Source organism: Pseudophryne corroboree, chromosome 2, assembly GCF_028390025.1.
Source record: "Pseudophryne corroboree isolate aPseCor3 chromosome 2, aPseCor3.hap2, whole genome shotgun sequence".
In the NCBI taxonomy this organism is placed as follows: Eukaryota; Metazoa; Chordata; class Amphibia; order Anura; family Myobatrachidae; genus Pseudophryne; species Pseudophryne corroboree.
The window spans coordinates 754720355-754744368 of record NC_086445.1 but is presented as its reverse complement, the minus strand read 5'-3'; the positions used below and the strand labels follow the sequence as shown (position 1 = coordinate 754744368).

Below are 24014 nucleotides of genomic sequence, written 5' to 3'. Positions count from 1 at the left end.
TGATCAAAATTAATTACATCTCAATAAAATCTACTATATCTTGCTGCGAGAAATCAGACAAGACCATCCTAAATGGCTTAACGGTATAACACACTGAAGAGGCCAAGGGGGGAGAAACAGAAGAATGTACAAAACTTCACTTGACTAGGTTATAAGAGTAGAAAATCACTGGATTATAGCTACGTTAACTAGTTGGAGAGGTGCACAGCCTCTAGGGTTAATAGTGGCAAGTATTCTGAAGAGCAATTTGCACAGTGAACTATACACCTTACCAAGCATTATAACAAGGCACCGCAAAAACAAACCAGTAGACATATAATGTTATAGGCTAGACATGTTAATCAATAAGAAGAAATAATGTGTTATTCTCAAGTAGAACGGTCCATGGTGCACCAATCCTGTGCAATCTTGGAGCTGCCAGGCGCTATAGTAGAAATGCCTTCCAAGTTCCACGGAACTATAAATTGTGTGCCAGCCGCCGGCGAGGTGACTACACTCATAGAGTTGTTCTGCCTGATGAGCAATTTGGTAGGGAAGCCCCAGCAGTAGGGTATACGGGCTTTCCTTAGGGCTTCCGTGACCAGGTAAAAGGATCTATGGAGAGCCAGCGTTGCAACGGAGAGGTAAACAAATATCTGGAGGTCACCCAGGGCAGCATCGGAAGTATCCGATGGTCTGGCCGCATGCAGCACCATTTCTTTGACATGGTAATAGTGGAACTTCATTAGAGTGTCTCGAGGAGCGCCTGTCGGGGTGTTTTTGGCTTTAGGCAGCAAATGGATATGATCCAATAAGAAATCCATGATTATAACGGACAGAAGCAGATTCATGAAGATATCTGTGACAAAGCCCTTCAATTCTGAATCTGATACCTGTTTCCGAAATGCCTCAAACTTTGACATTGTTCCAGCACGACCTGTCCTCTAAGTCTCCGATCTTGGGGGGTCATGTTGAGTTGATTGCTCGCTAGCAACATTTTGCTGCGCTGCGATCAGGTTAAAACTCGGCAAAACTGCACATGCGCAGGCGCGTCGTATGGCTACAAAGAGGATCGTTGCTGTGCGATGGATTTAACGAAGAATCCATTCGCACAGCTGATCGCAAGGTGATTGACAGAAAGAGGGCGTTTATGGGTGTCAAATGACTGTTTTCTGGGAGTGTTTGGAAAAACGCAGGCGTGTCAAAGCGTTTGCAGGGAGGGTGTCTGACGTCAATTCCGGGACGAAAAAGTATTAAGTGATCGCAGCGGATGAGTAAGTCCAGAGCTACTCAGAAACTGCAACAAACTTTTTTGTGCCGTCAACTGCAGAAGCATTCGCACACTTGCAAAGTGAAAATACACTTCCCCATAGGCGGCGACTATCTGATCACAGCAAAAAGTAGCTAGCGAGCGATCAACTCGGAATGACCCCCTTGCTGTGAAGTTCAGCGACTTCCGTCTGGAGATCTTCATTGAGGGAGATTAGGTTATTATGAGATGTAACAACTTCCTCAAATTTATTTTCCAGGTGGTCAGTGCGTTGGCCTATGGCATCGATAAATTGTTGGCAGCTTTGAAGGGCGGACTTCAATTCCCGGGAATTATCTGCCTTAAAGGATGCAAGCAAATGAATCATAGAGCCGATCATCAGTGGTGCATCATCACACATAGCAACGGTAAGAGCAGGAGACAGAGTGATAGGCTCGAACAGGGTTCTCAAGGCAGACAGCACCTTTTGGTTTTTGTCTGTAGAAGTAACGCCTTTAGCACCTTGTAAAAGAGATGAGTTCTTGAAAAAGCTCACTGGGGGAACCCCAGCCATTTCCTGCTGATGCTTAGGCAGCATGTCAGTTGGCAAGTAGGTGTTGCAATGAAGCTGAGATAAAGTAGCTAATAGTAGGTGCAGGGTGGAAAAGTGAAGTCACATCAAATTAACATATCTAGAGGGAGCAATGGGGGTGAGAGAGTGATCATCGGAGAGACATGTGGCCCTGGAGCATCATACAGCTTCCCTGGGCATGATGGAGCTTATGGGAGAAAAGAGCCAGCTAGCTCTGCTGGGCGGGAGTTGTATAAGCCTCTGTGCACTGGTGTAATCCACACCTATGTGGCTGTGAAGCTCCCTATAGCCTCAGGCCGCGGGGACAGCAGGCGAGGAGGGAGAGACAGGCTGCAAAGATCCCTCACCAACCTCCAAATAAGGCACCCCAGAAAGCCATTACCTAGACTCCAGAGTTAGCAACAGTGAGCTAGGTCACCCACCCCTCTGGCTGCCAGCAGCACTGGGCTTTCAGCCGCGTCCACATCCCAGACATCCCCCGAGCTCAGTTGTCAGATTGGATGGCCGCCGCCCACTAGAGGCACACTGCTGTAGCCATCACCGAGCCGGAGATCAGGGCAGCAAGTAGAGAAGGACCGGAGCAGCAATATACAGGGTCTGGGGTGGGTGGGAGCCTCTTCCGGCAGACGCCAAACTCCAGACACTGGTGTGTAGCGTGGCAGCCGCCTGCAACCCACAGAGATGTATGAGACCTCTCCCGGCTCCGCACCCGAAGCTGCCCGCAATACACTAGTGCTGGGAGCAATGAATATGAATGGAGATGGTCACTCGTGGGAAGTAAGGAGAGGTTTTTAGGGGTGCCAGGCAGGAGCCATAGGTTTCAGTTTCCTCTCTCCTGAGTAGCCAGGTCATGCCCCCCATATGATAGCATTTTCATTTAGCTGTGCTTATATAAGCAATAACAAATTGTAAACTCACATATGCAAGCAACATTTATTTTATACATTCTAACATATTATTTATTTGTAATAAACAGTATCGTACTTCTCCATGCAGTTTTTCTTCTTTTGTCTTTGCATCTGCAATCTCCATTTCTTTGGTGCTGACCACTGCTTCATGTTGTACTGCAGCATTTTCAATCTGGATAAGCAATCCATTTACCTTTACACACAAGAAAATAGTTTACTAACAGCTTAGTGTGATGTCATCATTTTGCAAACTTCCATTACTGATCTTAACAAACTAGAAATACCGTGTTTAAAGAATATGTGAGTCATATTTTCCACAAACACTGTAGCCACATTCCTACAGTATATCATAAGCATTTTATAATCATATTAAAACATACCACTGAGTCCTGTAAACTAGAACCGACAAATCAACAAAGCTCTCCATATTTTGCTGGAGATGTATGTGTGTGAGTCTGAGACCACATGCCACAATCTCCTCAATGCACTTTGGGGACCATTGATCATTAAAAATTTGCAGCTTATTCCCCCAAAACACCAGTTTTCAGGGAAGAAACTGCAAATATTTAGTATCACAGAGGGACCGCAGCAGATATCTCCGATATCTGTTGCAAGCTCTCCATTTGTGAAAGCAGCCATTACCCCCATAGGGGATTGTCAGATTTACCAAGCTGCTGTCAGATTTACCGAACTCAGGAATGCAAACCATTCCTGAGATTGGCCTCCGTAGTTAATGCCATTTTGAAGATGGCAAAAGCCATTGCATGGGCTACAGATCTCAAATTTAGCCAGCAGAGTGTGGCATTGGTCTCCATGCATATGTGGTCAGTGGACAGCACATGTGCATGAGGCCCGCTAATCATTCTACACATTCTGTACATTGCATGGAGGGGCTCCTTTCGGGGCCTCAGTCCTTGCGGGTGTTCAATGATATATCCAGGTCTCCTTAGATTTTTGGCTAAGGTTAACATAAGATCTGCAGGAAAAATCAGCTGCACGGAGCAGTCTCCGGGGCAGTGACTATGAGAAGGGGCTACCTAGAAAACAATCTGATTTCACATAAGCTGCAAATCTAACTCTAACAGCAATGTATAAGAAATATAAGAAAGATGCCCATATTAAGAATATCTCAGCTCAGATTTCAGTTCATATATTATAAGTAAACAAAATTCAGAAGAATGCAAGAAGTATAGAACATAAAATTGATCATTTACAAAAGTTTTTTCCCTAGGATTATCAAGAACATCAAATGATGTGAAAATCCATTATTGCATTTAAAATACAATCCCTTTACAAATTAGTATATCTTAAATACAATGATAAATAAGCTAACCACCACACAACTTGATAAGGTGCAAACAATGGGGAGCTACACGTGATTTAGAGTTTTTGATGAAGTGAAGTTAGTAAAGTTGAATAGATGTAAAAGGAGATCTATGGTAAGAACATACCTTTGTTAAATCTCTTTCTGCGAGGTACACTGGGTTCTACAGGGAATAACATCGGGGTGTAGAGTAGGATCTTGATCCGAGGCACCAACAGGCTAAAAGCTTTGACTGTTCCCAGGATGCATAGCGCCGCCTCCTCTATATCCCCGCCTCCAGGCACTGGAGCTCAGTTTTGTTAACCAGGAAGTATCAAAGGCATAGAACCTTATGAACGTGTTCACTGGGGACCACAGAGCCGCCTTGCACAATTGTTCAGGGGTCGCACCACGGCGGGCTACCCAAGAAGGTTCAACAGGCCAAGTAGAATGGCCTTTGATGGTAGCAGGAGCTGGAAGACCAGCCTGTACATAAGCTTGTGCAATCACCATTCTAATCCATCTGGCTAGGGTCTGGTTATTCGCAGGCCAGCCAAGTTTGTGAAAACCAAAAAGTACAAAGAGAGAATCAGACTTCCTAATGGAGGCCGTCCTCTTCACACAGATATGGAGAGCCTGTATCACATCCAAAGACCGCTCTTTGGAGGACATTTCAGGAGAGATAAAGGCTGGAACCACAATCTCGTGGTTAAGGTGGAAAGAAGACACCACCTTAGGTAGATAACCAGGGCGCGTCCTAAGAACCGCCCGGTCAGGAGAAAAATCAGAAAGGGTGACCGACAGGATAAGGTACCCAAGTCTGAAACCTGTCTAGCAGAGGCAATAGCCAGCAGAAACAAGATCTTAAGAGTAAGACACTTAAGGTCCGCAGATTCAAGAGGTTCAAACGGAGAGTCACAATTTTTCTCTGAAACCATACCGACAAGGCAGAAATATGAACCTTGAGGGAGGCCAGACGAAGGCCCAAGTCCAGGCCTTGTTGCAGGAAAGACAAAAGTTTGGCTGTACTAAACTTGTAAATGTCATGATTGTTAGACGCTCACCAAGCAAAGTAAGTAATTACAGACCCTATAATAAATCCGAGCAGAAGCCGGCTTACGGGCCTTCACCATAGTTTGAATGACCGCCTCAGAAAATCCTTTGGCCCTCAGAACTGAAGCAGAACTGAAACTTCAAGAGCCACGCCATCAAAGCCAGCTGGGCCAAATCCTGGTATACACAAGGGCCCTGAACGAGGAGGTCTGGGCATTGCGGAAGCAGAAGAGGACGCTCTAACGAGAGACCCTGTAGGTCTGAGAACCAATGCGGTCTGGGCCACGCTGGAGCGATCAGAAGTAGGATTCCTCCTTCTTGCTTGAACTTCCTTATTACCCTGGGCAGGAGTGACACCGGAGGGAACACATACGGCAGCTAAAAGTTCCACGGAATTGCCAGTGCATCCATGAATGCCGCTTGAGGATCCCTTGTCCATGCTCCGAAAACCGGCCCCTTGTGATTGTGTCGAGACGCCATTAGGTCTACATCTGGTAGGCCCCACTAGGAGCTGAAATACTTCTGGATGAAGGCTCCACTCTCCGGCATGTACGTCCTGACGACTGAGGAAGTCCACTTCCAAGTTGAGGACCCCTGTAATGAACACTGACGATATGGCTGGCAGATGGCGTTCCGCCCATTAAAGAATCCTTGACACTTCCATCACTGCCGTGCAGCTTCAAGTGCCGCCTTGATGATTTATGTACGCCACCGTGGTGGCGTTGTCCGACTGTACTTGAACAGGCCTGTTCTGTATCAGATGCTGGGCCAAATTCAGAGCATTGAACACCGCCCACAACTCCAGAATGTTTATCGGGAGGAGAGACTCCTCCCTGGTCCACCGACCATGAAGTGAGTGTTGCTCCAACACCGCGCCCCAACCCCTCAGACTGGTATCCGTTATCAGGAGGACCCAGTTGGAGATCCAGAAGGGACGACCCCTGCTAAATCATTGGTCCTGTAGCCACCATCTCAGTGGCAGACGAACCTCCGGAGACAAGGAGATCATGTGAGACCTGATCCAGTGAGGCAGACCATCCCACTTGGCAAGAATCAGCTTCTGCAGAGGGCGGGAATGAAATTGAGTCTACTATACCATGTCGAAAGCCGACACCATGAGGCCTAGTACTTGTATCGCCGAGTGTATCGGTGGTTCAGGACCTTCTCCTGTGGCAAGAACAACCACTGGTTGTGTGTGTCCAACAATGCCCCCAGGTGCACCATGTTCTAGGCAGGAATCAGGGAAGAATTCTTCCAGCTGATGAGCCACCCGTGGGCTTGCAGAAACTGGACCGTCAGATCCAGATGATGGAGGAGAACTTCTGGGGAATTCGCCAGGATCAGCAATTCATCCAGATATGGTAAGATCCTGATAACCTGACGGCGGAGCAGGGCCGTCATCACCGCCATGACCTTGGTAAAGATTCACGGAGATGTGGTCAGTCCAAAAGGTAAGGCCCAGAATTGATAATGGAGGTTGCCAATAGCAAACTGCAGGTATTGCTGGTGCAACATGGCAATAGGAATATGTAGGTAAGCATCCTGTATGTCCATGGAGACCATATAGTCCCCTGGCTCCAAAGCCAGAACAATAGAGCAAAGAGTTTCCATACGAAACTTGGAGACCCTCACAAATTTGTTCAAAGACTTGAGGTTGAGAATGGGCCGGGAAGAACCATTCGGTTTCAGGACTAGGAACAGCAGTGAATAGTACCTCTTGCGTCTCTGAGCTAGAGGCATCGGCACTACCACTCCTGTGTCCAGGAGGGACTGTACCACCAAATGAAGAGTTATAGCCTTTACCTGATCCGAAGTAATGTTTGTCAGGCAAAATTTATGAGGGGGACGTTTCTTGAAGGATATGGCGTATCCGTGAGTGATGACTTCCCTTACCCAAGCGCCTGAAGTGGTCTTCAACCATACCTGGGTAAACCGTAGAAGTTGGCCTCCCACCCTGGGATCCCCCATGGGGAGGCCCGCCCCGTCATGCAGCATGCATACCTATTTGCATACCTATTTCGGGTACGCCTGACCCTTTGCTTTACCTGGAGGTTGAAAGGAACGAAAGGAAGTACTCTTAACCTTCGGAGCCGTACTAGGTAAACATGCCATCTTAGCGGAAGCTAAGTCAGCAACAATCTTGTTGAGATCCTCACCAAAAAGGATGTTCCCCTTAAAAGGAAGCACCTCCAGGGTTTTCTTAGAGTTCAGATCCACAGACCAGGACCGCAACCAGAGAATCCGGCGAGCCACAATGGACGTAGTAGAGGCCTTGGCCGCCAAAACACCGGCATCAGAAGCCGCCTCCTTAATGTAATGAGAGGCTGTAACAATATACAAAAGACATTGTCTAGCATTATCAGAAAAATTGGACAGCAGATCTGCCTCCACCTCCTGAGCCCACGCTTCAATAGCTTCTGCAGCCCAAGTAGCCGCAATAGTGGGCCTATGCACAGCTCCTGCACGGGTATAAATAGACTTTAAGCAACCCTCCACACGCTTATCCGTCGGTTCCTTGAGAGAGGTGACGGTAGTGACAGGCAGAGCAGATGACACCACCAGCTGAGCGACTTGCGAGTCCACCGGCAGCGGCGTTTACCAATTTTTACTTAACTCCACAGCGAGGGGATAGCGAGCTAGCATCTTCTTGTGAGGTGTGAATTTCTTTCCTGGATTCTCCCAGGATTCCTGACGTATATCAACCAAGTGGTCAGAATGAGGCAACATTAATTTGGTAACCTTCTGACGTTTGAATCTATCAGGTTTCTTAGAGGCAACAACAGGTTCTGGTTCATTATCAATTTGAAGAATCAGCCTGATAGCCTCTAAGAGGTCAGGAACATCCACCTGTGAAACAGACTCCCCATCAGAAGCATCTGGATCTGTGTCTGAGGGGTCAGTATACACGCCATCATCATCGGAAGAAGTATCTGAAACATGAGTGGATTGTGAGGAAGTAATGGCCCGCTTAGAGGACCCCTTAGGTGGGCGAGGGTTAGGTTTCGGTTTAGTCAATAAGTGATTCAATTGCTGTAACTGAGTGGACAGGAGATCTGCCCATGGCGGATTAACCGCAGGGATATGTGGCTGTAAAGGCACGTGAGGTCCCATAGGGGGCGTAAGTCTAGTTACCAGTGTAAAGCTGAAAGGGTTATCCTGCACTGGATATTGACATCTATTGAACGTTTTTATATATTGAAAACCAGCTACAATTAATATTAAAGATAATAATATCTACATCATAAACAGGCTGGAGGTGCTCCTGGAATTATGAAAAAAATTAATGATCCAAAATATTGTGAGGACTAGCCTCAAAGAAAATTCCTTTTTTGGAGCACTCTTTTGAAATGATAAATAATATGATATATAGAGAATTAGTGATTGATATTAAAACTTAACTTTTATTTCTTACCAATCAAAAATAAAGAGGAGAGTATTAATTCAATGATCATCCATTTCTCCCAATGTAAAGTCCCAAAATAAATAAATGACTTTTTAATAAATCATTACGTTGGTACTAATGTACAGTCTCGGCATATGAAATCATTGCGTTAGTACTGATGTACAATCTCGGCATATGGTTATTGTATCACTAGGACCAATTGTCCTAATTCAGACGCACTCATTTTGTAATTATGCATACATTGCCTACTTAATTGGAAGTGGACTGACGTGGATATACTTCTTATATTTTCATCTAATTATAGTCCACTCCTTGGCTATTATTTGCATCAGAGCCGTCACTTCCACTGGCTCACCAATATTCCCAACCACATATTAAATATGATTGAAACCGAAAACCACATCACAAATTATTGCACATAGAACGTTTTCGAAATACCATGATTTCAAATTTGGTATCCGATCACTATTAAATCCTTCAATTCACACAAAGGCCATCAATCCTACTGGCTCAGCAATATTCCTAACCATATGTTCGGTATAATTGAGCCTTATTGACAATTTCACAGACTGTTATACATTGGATATTTTACTGTAGTTACAGGCAAATAAACTAAATGTTAATTAATAAATCTAGTTGATAGAACAGATATATGCCTGTAAATATTTTTTTCTTCAATGAAATTTAACAGCAGAATACACTCGGCCCCACAAATTAGCAAAGGCACTTCACCCTTTGGTCTATAATATATAACATATAACACTGAGACATATCAACGACCCCTTAGGTTGTGCATGATCATTGAGCTCACAATTGTTTATGCCTTATCTAATTACAATACGGCATCACAACCCATAAATTACCGCATATAGGATCGTATGCCTGGACTGTGTCACATACAGTATACGGTGAGGGACAAAATGTCTCCTTATCATTCACCGTTATGCTGATATGATCAATCTGTAAAGTCTTAGATAAATTGAAACCATGGGTGCACCCCTTTTTTAGACAATTTGTTTTGAGGCCTCAAACTTTAATTTCAATGTATAGGTTAGGTCGATTATCCTTCTGTATAAGGTGAAAAAAAGAAGAAAAACAAGTACAATCCAATATACAGATACCCCCATCTGCTGCCCAACCTCATCAAGAAATGAGCGGAAGAAGGGTGAGAGTGGGGGTACTGATAGATTGATGGAAAAATAGCGACAATATCTCCTAATGTCTCCGTCTCTGGTGTTAGAGCATACCTGTTGCTTTAAGCATTGCAGGACTTGCAATGCGCCGCGGAGACCAGTGAGATATCTGTGAAATACAACAGGGAAAAGAGGAAAGGAGAGGGCGTGTGTATGATCTTTATACCCTTCAGAGTGATTGGATACTCAATAACGTTATGGTTGTCTGTACTGTATGGATATAATCCATATTTTATAGTTTCTCCATGGCTTGTTAAATAGGGAGGATGTGTTTTTCATGCAAGATATAGTCAGAGGGTTATTGAGCCAGATACGTGTCTCACACAGCTCCCTGCAGTTATACTGCTGCTGTTTATATTCAATTTTTTATTTGTTGTTCACAATGTATCTCTTCTGAGTTCAAGCTGATAACAATTGATACTTGGGAAAGGAATTCAAAAAAGTTCAAGAAAGTTCAAAAAAATTTATAAAGGGGAGTCATACCAAAAAAATGTCTTTAAATTTCTATACTTTGAGAATTGTTCAGTGAGATACGTAACAGTCACTGCATAAATGATTAGGGGGTGTCTGTTGTGCCGCAACCTGCGGCTTGATTGAAATCTTTAATTCCTCAGCAGTATAATAGCATACCTCCATATATTGAGGTCTTTTACACCTCAGGATTGTACCGCAATTGACTGTTTGACTGAGAAAAGGCTATTGTTGTCTCTTCTATTTGTAACGGTAATGTTTGTATATAATTACCGCATGTAAACGGAGAGTCTCTGACGCCGTATACCTTCTCCCTTCAATCCGTTCCTGGATGCGGTTACCTCTGCCCCCTGCAGTGACTGTCTTGCTGGCTCCTTATTGTTAATGTGACCTGCTGACTTGTCCTGTAAATGCGTCTGAAAAGGGTTTTCAAATGCCACTTACCATGGCTGTTTTGCCGGATCCAATTGAGTAGTTTCACATGCCGTTTTGCACAGCGTCCTCCTGCAGTGAGGAGCTGTGACTGTGGAACACCACGTCCCAGCTGTACGTACGTTTCACAACCGTGCTTGATCACCAGCCAGTGTAGTCAGTAAATTAAAGAAAGTAGCCCAAGGCGGGTTGTTATATGCCCCCGTTGCTACAAACTGACTGGGGGGTAGCCTGAACCCTCCGCTGCTATGTTTTCCTCTAATGCATCTGCGGCATCACCACCGCATATTGCGGGATCAGCCACAGAACCATTGCCCCCTGTAGCTGACATGATATGAAAGCGTAAGCCACGGGTGACACAGTACAATATCAGCAGATATAATACCTAACCAAGAACCCCCTGTGCAGCGTGACAGCACAGAGGATTCAGGAGGTATATGGTGACTGAGAATGACAAAGAAAAATACAAAATAAGTATATCCTGTGAAATACCTACAGTATATCAAATAATAACCCTGACACACTTAGTCCCCTTCAGGGTACAGAATATAGGAATAGCAGTATGAGTGAGATACACGGAGTAGATATCACACTGCAGCTATATGCACACACACAGTCAAGACTGGATGTATATCACAGGGTACTTGTACTAAATAGCCCTGTAGTAATGCACTGTTTCTTAACTAACACTGTCAAAAGACATGTAGAATACTTAAGTGTCCTGTAAAATGCATAGCGCTGATGATGCAGGCAGCTTTACAGAGGAGACGTTGCCCATGCAGTCCCAGAATCAGCTCGGCATGTAGTGATGGCGCCAAACGCTGACAAGGAGTGAGGAAGACGAGAGATGCAGCTCCAGGGCGGGAACATTTGCAGTAAATGGCGCCCTGGGGCTGGGAGAGGGGCTAAAGGTCAGTGCCTTATCCCCTCGCTGGACTTCACCACCGGGCACTGTGGGCCCATATTAAAACGGATTATAGAGAATCCGACCTGTGCCCTTGCCCTGGTGGTCTAGTGGGGTCCCTGTACCAACACAGTGTCCACGCCACTGCGCGCGGCCCGTCTCCTAAGGACCGCGCTGGATTGCGATTTGCAGTGGGTCCTGCCTGGGGGACCCTCTTACCTCCTCCCTTGATGCGGCCACGTGATCCCAGAGAGCTGCGTTGAGTATGTTCTAGCTGAGGAAAAAAACGGAGCCCTCCGCTGTAAGTACCCGGCAACCAGGGCACGGGAGTATACAGCGCCGCCGGGGGAGGCGATGGAGCTGCAGCATGAGATTTTAGACTGACATCTAGCACCATGAGTGCCTATGCTGCAGCCCTTGAAGTCTTCTATTTCTTCACATAAAAGCTCTTTTCAGGGCCATCCCTGTTAGTGACCTGTCTGCAGGGCACCAACTTACAAACTTAGCTCCAGTGCCTATAGAGGAGGCGGTGCTATGCATCCTGGGAACAGTCAAAGTTTTTAGCCTGTTGGTGCCTCGGATCAAGATCCTACTCTACACCCCGATGTTATTCCCTGTGGAACCCCAGTGTACCCCGCTGCAGAAAATTATTTAACTGATAACAATTCTGGAAAAGTTCTATGCGCACAGAAGTCACTGTACTTATCAATGTCCCACAGCAGGCAGTTTAGGATTAACAGTGCAATTAATTTACAAAGAACTAGATAGCTGCTGTTCATCTGTATACAGTATGTTCAATTAAAACAATCTTAAATGCAAAAGCAGGGGAGGATTAAAAGAAGAGGAGGCCATGTGCAGGCCCCCCTATTCTCTGCGGTGCACTAGACTCGGCCAGTGCACATGCACAGATCTCTGAGAACACGGCACCAACACCAAGTTCCCAGTGACTTCTCTATTGTGCATCAGCAAATCTCAGGGAAAATGGCCACTGTGCCATTTTCCTAGTGATTTCCACAGCTGCTGCAGCGCTGATTATTATTATTATTATCTTTTATTTATATAGCGCCACAAGGGTTCTGCAGCCCCCAATTACAGAGTACATATGCACATAATCAAAACAGAAAAACAGTGACTTACAGTTGAAGACAATACAGGACAAGTACAGGGTAACTAAGCATAACTACATCAGTAAACGACATAGAGATAAGTTCCAAGGTGGCCAAAAAACTAAAGTAAGAAAAGGATAAGCACATGAGGGAAGAGGGCCCTACTCGTGAGAGCTTACATTCTGAGGGAACTCCAGAGAGGTACTAAACATGGGTGCACTTGTGTGCACTACATCCTGCAAATAAAGAGGGGACTGCGAGCGATCACACAGGACCCAAGCTGTGCATGCGCAGTGTACCCATCAGGTTTGAGTACAAATTGGAAACAAGCCCTATGTCAGTAACTCTCCACACATTAAAAAAAAAAAAAGGAAAAAAAAAAAAAAAAAAAGCATTGGCAACTAGTGCCAAGATACTAAATCTGTTGAAAAGATAGCATAAACACCACCAATAAGATAGATTTGTGTACTGGAAAGTTGGATATATCATGTTGGATGTATGTCATGTTGATTCTTTACTTTATAGCGGTACACGCTTGTCCAATTATCAGCAGATCAGACTGTTTATACAATCCTTCTGCAGACCTGCTCGCAGAGTCTAAATCCAATCCATGAGTACACAATGGTCCAATTTTTCGCAGAAATCCAAACTGCATCTGTTGAAACAATCTGCTGAAAAATTAAATTTGGATGTGAGAGGAGGAGGTTTTATTAATGATAATGTGGGAAACAAAGGAATTTAATAAAGATCAATGGCACCATTTTTAAAATGGGAAACACCGCCACAGTGCACATGCCGCCACACTAATAGCTGGCGAAGATTGGATCCTCCTGGATCCACGCTCACCGCCTCCCGCTGCAATAATGTTTAAAAACCAGGAGACCCAACAGGAAACCAGGAAAGAGGGAAAAAACATACAAAATGGCAAATAACACTGAGTACAAGAAAAAGATGAAACCACATACCTTAGAGTCGAGAACACTACACTGATTGCATTCTTCTTTCATTTTCTTCTTTAGAGACTTGTTCTATAAAATAAAAAAAGTATTGTCTGTCATTTATTTTAGCATAATGAGTTTTATTGTTAATTTTTCTTTTCTTTTTTTTACAACTCTTCAGGAGCTTCCCAAGCGTGACCGGCTCCTCAGGCACATTTTCTAAACTGAGTCTGGTAGGAGGGGCATAGAGGGAGGAGCCAGTGAACACTATTGATTTCTTAAAGTGCCCAAGGCTCCTAGTGGACCCGTCTATACCCCATGGTACTAATGTGGACCCAAGTATCCTCTAGGACATAAAAGAAAATAATTATATCAAGTATTTCAAATAGTTCATTTTGTAATATGTACTTTTTAATAGCTTACACTTTTAGACATGTTGTGTTCTAAACAGTAGAATTAACTGCCTGAATGAGACATGCTTGGGGCAGACAGATAACAAGAGTAGTAAGGATCAAAAACAAAGGTTGTTCTCAAACTGAACATTTTGTTTTAGGTCTTTTGCTTATAAAGAATAATCATTGCTCTTGCATTAAAGACAAGAAAAATTAGTGTGTATAAGGAGTCAGAGTGACAGTGCCTGATCAACCATTATGCTGTTTAGGCAGGAGCCTAGGAAGACAGGACATGGAGGATGCCACCAGGGGTTAATTTGTACCGTCTCCCCAACACCCCAGCCTTTACCCCTGGCAGCACTCCTCCGCTTCATCTCATGTGTTCTGTGACCAGACACCAACAGTACGTACAGTACAGAGTCAAGTAGAGTTGCTTGCCACTTACTACCAGGACTCGCTGTACTAGAGACGGGTGTTACATACACTGTACTACCACACCCCTGGTGCGTTGTCACAAACTGCATGTGCTGAGCTCCTCTAACTGGACCTCAGCACACCACTCTTTCATGCTTTGTGTGTGAGAAATAAGAATAGAGAAGGGGTGGAGGTTTGATGATAGATAGCTGAGAAATAGGAAAGGGAGAGAGGAGTATAGATAATGATCAAGAAGGGCAAAGGGCCAAGTGTGAGAAGATTGAAACGGAGAATAAAAAAAGAATAATGGATTGAAAAGACGGATGGAGTAGGAGAAAGCAGGAGTATAGGGGGGATGAAGGAGGATAAAGTAGGTGGATAGCAAAGGATGGAGGGGGAAACAAGATGTTATTGAAGGATTAAAAAGAAGATGGAAGCAGTAAGAGTGTAACTGTTGTAGGAATGCTCTACTACATATTGGCTGTTACAAGGAGGAGTCATTCCCTAACCAAGATGGCCACCGCCATCTTGTCACTGTGTTAGAGCACCATTTTGGAAGTTGAACGAAATCCATTTAACTCCTGGGAGACCCTGGGGCAGATGTATTAACCTGGAGAAGGCATAAGGAAGTGATAAACCAGTGATATGTGCAAGGTGATAAAGGGACCAGCCAATCAGCTCCAATATGTAAATTAACAGTTATGATCTGATTGGCTGGTGCCTTTATCACCTTGCACATATCACTGGTTTATCACTTCCTTATGCCTTCTCCAGGTTAATACATCTGCCCCCCTGTCCTTACCTGTGATATAACACTATAGAAATTTCCCACTTACTGCTACCACTTGCATTCACTATCCGAATGCAGCCACCAGCTGGTAAACTGTATACAAACCCCCTCCACACAAGCTCCGCTCAATGATACGTGCATATACCTGGAAGTACAGCTTTACTACAACTGCTACCAATAAACCATCTCACTGGTTAAGCAGTTGGGCTATGTATAGTGTCAAGGCATCCACTGGTGTGTACAGTAATTTTGCCAAACCATCTCTAACTGTGTATACATATTCCTTTAGTAACCTCAGCTCCCAGCTGTCAATACCCATTATATGACAAGAGCCCAGTTTAAGACACATATGAAGGAATCCTACAGATTGATCCATTGTTAGGGGATAAGAAACATGAAATGACATGTGGTTAAAGCAGTGGCTAGGTTGTACTGCAGGTAAGTAGTTGTGTGGAAATGTACAGAAGTGTTCACATACACCTATCTCAAATCATGTAAAATATCCTCGTTTAGCACGCCACAAACTTTTCTACTTAGCTATGCCAAACATTAATCCTAAGTATTTAGTGCACTATAGGCCTGATGCAGGACCTAATGCAGAAGCGGCACATGCCACAAAGTACTGATGTTCCGTACTTTGCACATGCGCTGGACCCATACTGCGCATGTGCAGTACGGTTCTGTGACATTGGTCGCAGTATGGCATCAAACTGTCAGTGATACAGTCTGATGCCAGTTGGGAGTAGGGAGGAGGCAGCGATGGACTCCGTTTCTCAAAAAAGCGGCATGTTACAGCAGTTGTTAGGGAGGGACTCGGCCAGTATTTCGATCCGAGGACTGAGATTTTCTGGCATCCTTGTAGCAGAACTGGCGGCTGACATACATGACCCCATGGGTCATGCAGACGGCCGATAGTGTCGCAGAAGATCCAATGTTGCATCCGAGAATGCAGCTCAGCTCAGCAGTGGCGCACGCAGGGGGGGTTTCCGAGTACCTGGAACCCCCCCAATGAGCCGAGTTATTTTTTTGAGACGGAGACAGCTGTGTCTCCACCTCAGCACTAAAGCCACGACCGCGTTCGCGGGTGCGGAGCTGCAGCAACTACAGAAAGCTAAAGGCCAGTACTCACGGCCCGATGCAGCTCTCTGCTTACAGTCATGAATGTCCCGGGGGCCGGCGGCTCCGGCGGCTCCCTCCGTCCTCACACGTCCGCCCCTCTGCTCCCAGCCCACTGTGTACACTATATGTAAGTTTTACTGTATATGTAAGTTTTACTTTGTTTCTGTGTGTATTTGTATGGTATGACAGTATGTATGTGGGTTTGTTTGTGCTTGTGTATGTATGTATGTATGTATGTATGTATGTGTGTTTCTTTGATTATATGTTTGTGTATGTATATATGTGTGTATATAAATATATATATACACATACATATATACACATATACAGTTCAGATATGCAAGTGGTGATATCGGGACTCAATCTGCAGCAAAATAGATCCAGTAGACGGCGGTGCTTACTATTTTCAAACTGTTTTCAAAGATACAAAAAAACAACCATACATGTTCTTACCGCTATAGGATAACATTCAGTGATCTCTATGCCGCTGTCCCTGCAAACGGCGTCCACTCCCGATGACGTCAGAGATCACTGGGTGTTATCCTATAGAGGTAAGAACATGTATGGTAGCTTTTTTTGTATGAAAACGATTTGAAAATAAACGTTGGAGTAAGCACAGCCGTCTACTGGATTTATTTTGCTGTAAATTACATTCTGAGAGTGCCACCCGCATATCTGAACTGTATTCTAGCCGACACCTAGGTATTTATTTATGTATGTATGTATGGAGTGCAGATTGTCCAGGACTAATATATATATATATATATATATATATATATATATACATATGTATATCCAAGCAAACAAGTCCCGGCACTCCCTGCTCGTGACAATAATCGGCTGCGGTGCCCTCCTGGGGAAGGTAGATAGCTTTCCCAATGTAGGTAGAAGGTAACAGTAGGCGGCACTCAAGCAGACTTGTATTTGAAGAAAAATGGTTAGTTTAATCCGACATGTTTCGGGGATAACCCCGTCCTCAGGGCCTAACTGTATATATATATATATATATATATATTCACAAACGTGGAGCGGCACTCGAAGGACTTCAGTCAGATAACAAAGGACACAGCGGTCACTAGTTTGTTAGAATCAATGATTCTAACAAACTAGTGACCGCTGTGTCCTTTGTTATCTGACTGAAGTCCTTCGAGTGCCGCTCCACGTTTGTGAATATATATGATCTTTGGATCACTTGAGGAGGCACCGGGGCAATTGTATTTGTGTGTAAGAGTGCCGGTCTTCACACTGCAGTATATATATATATATATATATATATGATGAATGGCACTCCTGACTAATACTGCAGAATCAGAGGCAGGACGGCACTCATAGAGACTGGTAAATCATAGAAAATCAGCACAGGACGCTGTAGCTGTTTGACAACGTTTCAGAGTTACTGTAGACTCTGAAACGTCGACAAACAGCTACAGCGTGCTGTGCTGATTTTCTATGGTTTACCAGTCTCTATGAGTGCTGTTCTGTCTCCATATATATGTATGTGTGTGTGTATAGATATATATATATATATATATGTATACATATAATATATTACACATACATACACATATACATACACACCCAGCCACGGAAACCCCCCTCGCTAAATCCTGCGTTTGCCCCTGATCAGCAATGCATGCATAAGGTGTGACGCCTCCTGCTGCATTACTATATTAGTGCTATTGATGCTGCTTCCATGTATTCAGCCTCTCTATCCAAATCTGAAGCAGGCCCTATAAGCACACTAAGATGCAAAATTGAGAAAAAAGTATCATAATGAAGGAAGCAAAGTCGTGGAAAAGGTATGCAGTCTGTATAAGAATGCAAAAGACAGATCCAATAGGAGTAACTCTCACCATGCATTGTTATATTTAATTTGTTACTTTATACCCATTCCTTTGCAATTCTATATTGTATAGCAGCCTGTGCCATATGTTTTGAGGCAGTCACTCAGATGCTTCCTGTTTTGTTCTGAAATCACATGGATGCTGACTGTAGTGTTTTGTGGTACCTAGCATGCTCTTGGTATTGTATAGCAGTCATCAAGCTGGAGAGTACTACATAAAATGATAGCCACACATGACCTCTGCGGACTCTTTCCATAAATTTATCAATGTGTCTGAAATAGGTTGGGGCTGGGAGACAAGTGTTTGGAATCCCTGAGGTCAGCATACCGCTCCTGTGATCCGGGCAACAGAATGCCAGCGTGGGGGGCGAGCGCAACAAAGACCTTTGCAGGCTCTCTGTGTTCACCACGCAGCGGGCTCAGCGGCTCGCTGTGCTTGCCAGAGGTTGTATTCCCACTCTGTGGTCGGCATTCCAACTGCCGCCATTTTGAGTGCTCTGGATCCCGGCGTCGGCATGGTGACTGCCGGGATCTCGAGCGCCGGTCACATGGCCGCATCCCGTTTGAAATGTCTCATGGCTGCAGACTATCTGGTATAACTGTATATAATAAATACATAACTGAGAGCTAAAGTACATGGGGCATATGTAATAGAGTCCGAGTTTGACAAAGGTGCAGGCATGGTTTGCCTTGTAAATGATTGCCACTTTAAAAATACCTCTGAGATCGTCCGGCATCCAACACTTCTGGCAAACTGGGACCCTATTACATATGCCCAGATATGTTTAAATGCCCATGATAAAAAAGAAATGCATACTTCCTGTTGTAGCTCTTCAACTGTCTTATTTTTATTTTCAATTTGTTTCTTCACTGCTCCCAACTAAAAAGTGTAAAATGAGAGTTAAATATGTTCATGTATATAATTCACAAAAGCAGTATCAGTGATTCACTGCATTCACCATGCACATATTTTACAAATATTTTACTGTCTTATTCAGAAGCAATTTACATTTCTCTATTTAACGGACTGTCAGAGGTGTCTATGAAAGGTTATACTAGTAAGTGATGCTCTAAAGAAAACAAAAAATAAGACATTGGCGCTATATCACAGACTCCTTAACAGCTGGACAGCCACATATGTCATACTTTCTTTCTACAGTCTAAAGTGCGAGAAGTTTATTAGGGCAACCTTTTATATGCAGACAATGTTGGATTGTGCGATATACATTTATTATTATTTTTTACCCACGTAATTTTGAAACACAAACAACTTTCAGTAAGTAGATATTCACAATAAAACAACTATGCAGAGACGGAACTAACATTGGTGCAGCAGGTGCATTGCACCAGGGCACTTAGGACCTAAGGGCTCCACTACAGCCCATACCAGCAATAAAGTTTTCCCCTGGGTCACAGCTCAACCATTTTGAGCTAAGTCAGCAAAGGGAGCAGGATGATCCCACTGCCTAAGGAGACTGCCCCTTACCTCAGGAAAGTGGGGTTGACCATGTGTGTTTGCAGACACATCAGTTTGCCACCTGAGCTGGATTGATAGGGGAGTCCTGCTGTCTGTCACTGCTGATGATCACAGATACATACTGGCAGTGGTGTAACTACCATAGGTGCAGGTGAGACGGCTGCTATGGGGCCCGTGATATCTGTAGGGCCCGCCGCTCCCCTGCACCCAGTCACACTGTAGTACTGGCTTCTCCGCTGCTGCTGAGGTAGAGTAAGAGATGCTTGTGCGGCTCCTGGCGTTATACAGTACCTCTCGCAGTGGTGGCAAACTTACAAGGTAATACGGGCGGCTGCGGGTCCTAACTGCGAGACCACTATCCCCAGCCTCACTGTAAATCTTTGCCCCATTCTGCTGATCAATCCCCTGCTGCCTGCCTTCCAGAGCCCTGGGCTGTCGCTGACATCCACACTGTGATACCAGTGCAGAATCACGTTTCAGTATTCCTTCAATTCTCTCTTCGGCACTCTTCTAGGAGCCAACTACCAGGCTGACAACTACGGTATGCACTTGCTGAAAATAGGATTTTAATTACCTACCAGTAAATCCTTTTCTCGAAATCCGTAGTGGATGCTGGGGTCCACATTAGTACCATGGGGTATAAATGGGTCCACTAGGAGCCACTGGCACTTTAAGCGTTTAATAGTGTGGGCTGGCTCCTCCCTCTATGCCCCTCCTACCAGACTCAGTCTAGAAACTGTGCCCGAGGAGATGGACAACTTTGAGAGAAGGATTTTACACAGATAGTGGCGAGATTCACACCAGCTCACACAAACAAGGCAAACCAAGCTAACTAGCTTGAAAAAACTCAGCAACAGCTGAATAACATTACTGAACCAAGTAATAACGCAGTACTTAACTAAGAACAAAGCAGTACTGAACCAAAGAACCACTGCAGGAAAATGAAGCGCTGGGCGGGCGCCCAGCATCCTCTATGGACTACAAGAAAAGGATTTACTGGTAGGTAATTAAAATCCTATTTTCTTTTCCGTCCTTGAGGATGCTGGGGTCCAAATTAGTACCATGGGGATGTACCAAAGCTCCCAGAACGGGAGGGAGGGCGCGGAGGCTACTGCAGAACTGATTAACCAAACTTTAGGTCCTCAGAGGCCAAAGTATCAAACTTGCAGAACTTAGCAAACGTGTTCGACCCAGTCCAAGTAGCCGCTCGTCAAAGCTGCAAAGCTGAGACACCCCGGGCAGCCGCCCAGGAATACCCCACTTTACGAGTAGAGTGGACCTTAACAGATGTTGGAAACGGCAATCCTGCCGTAGAATATGCATGCTAGATAGTGAACCTGATCCAGCGTGAGATCGTCTGCTTAGAAGAAGGACACCCAATTTTCTTGGGATCATAAAGGTCAAACAGAGAGTCCGATTTTCTGTGATGAGCAGTCCTCTTTACATAGATCTTCAAAGCCTTCACAACATCCAAGGACTTTGATGCAATTGAGGAGCCAGTAGACACTGGCACCACAATAGGTTGCTTGATATGAAAAGCAGACACAACCTTTGGAAGAAACTGCTGACGCGTCCTGAGCTCAGCTCTATCTTCATGGAAGATTAAGTATGGACTTTTACAGGACAAAGCTCCCAATTCCGATACCCGTCGAGCAGAACTAAGGCCAACAAAGTGACAGCCTTCCACGTGAGAAACTTGACTTCAGCCTCCTCTAAGGGCTCAAACCAATCCGATTGCAGGAACTGTAACACCACGTTAAGATCCCAGGGTGCTGTCGGCGGCACAAGGGAGGCTGGATGTACAGAACCCCTTTCAAAAAGGTCTGAACCTCAGGGAGGGCTGCCAATTGTTTCTGGAAAAAATGGATAATGCCGAAATCTGGACCTTTATGGATCCCAAACGCAGGCCCATATCCACACTTACTTGCAGGAAGAGGAGAAACTGGCCAAGTTGAAACTCCACCGCAGAAAACTTCTTGGATTCACACCAAGACACATACTTTTTCCAAATGCGATGGTAATGTTTAGACGTTAACTCCTTTCCTAGCCTGTATCAGGGTAGGAATAACCTTGTTCAGAATGCCCTTCCGAGCTAATATCTGGCGTTCAACCTCCATGCCGTCAAACGTAGCCGTGGTAAGTCTTAATAAGCGAACCGCCCCTGTTGCAGAAGATCCTCCTAAAGAGGAAGAGGCCTTGGATCTTAAAGCAGTAGAGCCAGCAGATCCGCGTACCAAGCCCTCCTTGGCCAGTCCGTTGCAATGAGGATCACCTGAACTCTTTCTTGTTCTTTTTGCAAGATTTAGAATTCTTGGAATGAGAGGAAGTGGAGGGAACACATACACTGACTTGAACACCCACGGTGTTAACAAGGCATCCACCGTCACTGCTTGTGGGTCTCTTGACCTGGAACAGTATCTCAGAAGTTTCTTGTTGAGACGCGAGGCCATCATGTCTATTTGAGGTACGCCACAATGACTGGTCACCTCCGTGAACACCTCCGGATGGAGGCCCCATTCTCCTGGATGGAGATCGTGCCTGCTGAGTAAGTCCGCTCCCCAGTTGTCCACTCCCGGAATGAAGATTGCTGACAATGCCACTGCGTGCCTTTCTGCCCAGAGGAGGATTTTTGATACCTCTGACATTGCAGCCCTGCTCTTCGTTCCGCCCTGTCGGTTTATGTAGGCCACCATCGTTACATTGTCCGACTGCACCTGAATGGCCTGATCTTGCAGAAGTTGTGCTGCTTGTAGAAGACCATTGTACACTGCTCTTAGCTCCAGGATGTTTATTGGAAGAAGGGACTCCTGACTTGACCACCTTCCTTGGAAGGTTTCCCCTTGGGTGACTGCGCCCCAATTTCTGAGACTTGCATCTGTGGTTAGAAGGATCCAGTTCTGAACCCCGAACCTGCGGCCCTCCAGAAGGTGAGGCAGTTGCAGCCACCAGAGGAGTGAAATCCTTGCTTTTGGCGACAGACGTATCTCCTCAGGTGCATTTGTAGGTGAGATCCCGACCACTTGTCTAGGAGATCCAGTTGGAATGACTGAGCATGAAATCTTCTGTACTGTAGAGCCTAGTAAGAGGCAACCATCTTCCCCAGAAGGCGAATGCACTGATAAACTGACACTTGGGTTGGTTTCAGGACATCCCGGACCATTGTTTGAATCACCAACGCTTTCTCCTCCGGTAGAAACACCCTCTGCACCTCTGTGTAGTAGAAGATCATTCCCAGGAACGACAATCTCCTTGTCGGCTCCAAATGTGACTTGGGAAAGTTCAGGATCCAACCGTGCTCCCTGAGTAGATGAGTCGTGAGAGCAATGGACAACTTCTCCCTGGATTATGCCTTTATCAGCAGGTCGTCCAGATATGGAATTATGTTCACCCCCTGTCTGCGGAGGAGAACCATCATCTCTGCCGTCAAATTGGTGAACACCCTCGGTGCTGTGGAGAGGACGATTGGCAGCACCTGGAACTTATAATGACAGTCCAACAGTGCAAATCTGAGATAAGCCTGGTGTAGCGGCCAAATCGGAATGTGGAGGTATGCATCCTTGATATCCAGGGATACCAGAAACTCTCCCTCCTCCATACCTGAGATCACCGTTCTCAGAGACTCCATTTTGAATTTGAACTCCCTCAGATAAGGGTTTAACGATTTCAAGTTCAAAATCGGTCTGACCGAACCATCCGGTTTCGGTACCACGAAAAGGTTTGAATATGACGTGGAACAGGGACAATGATATGTGACTTTTCCAATTTTTGGATGGCTTCCTGTAGGAAAGCCCTGCCTGCCAGCAAAACTGTCAAGCCTGATTTGAAGAATCGATGAGGTGGAAGTTCTTGAGACTCCAGTCTGTACCCCTGGGACACAATATCCTGTTCCCAGGGATCCAGGCCAGATGACAACCAGACGTGGTTGAAACGTATGAGCCTCGCACCCACCAGCCCATCTTTCAGGCTTCGCGGACCACCGTCATGCTGAGGATTTTGAGGAACCAAATGCTGGTGTCTGGTCCTGGGAGCCTGCGGTTGCAGGCTTTTTGGATTTTGCACGACCACCTCTAAAGAAGGTGGTAGGAGGCTTGGACTTTTTTGTCTTAGCGGTCCGAAAGGACTGCGATGCAGAAGAAAAGGGTTTCTTCGTAGTAGGCGTAGCTGAGGGCAGAAAAGGTGACTTACTTCTGGATTCCGCATCTGCAGACCATTGACGTAGCCAGAGACCCCTGCCAGCTGAGACAGACATGGGAGATACCCTTGCAGTCAGCGTACCCAGGTACTTCATGGATTCCACCATGAACCCCGCAGAATCCTGTATGTTACGTAAAAATAATTCAATGTCACTTCTATCCATTGAATCCAAATTCTCAAGTAACGTGCCTGACCACTTTACTATAGCTTTAGAAATCCAAGCACAGGCAATAGTGGGTTGCAACGCCACCCCT

General features: G+C 45.2%; 1 protein-coding gene across 1 annotated transcript in view; it reads right to left on the bottom strand.

Moving 5' to 3' along the window:
- The window catches only part of SYCP1 (synaptonemal complex protein 1), a 1049791-nt gene that overhangs the window by 75975 nt on the left and 949802 nt on the right, over nucleotides 1-24014 (bottom strand). The window contains exons 24-26 of the mRNA XM_063955446.1: nucleotides 18907-18969; nucleotides 13559-13621; nucleotides 2805-2921 (exon numbers count right to left, since the gene is read on the bottom strand). Of these exons, the coding sequence (XP_063811516.1) occupies nucleotides 2805-2921; nucleotides 13559-13621; nucleotides 18907-18969 (243 nt within the window). The remainder of the gene's footprint in view (nucleotides 1-2804; nucleotides 2922-13558; nucleotides 13622-18906; nucleotides 18970-24014) is intronic.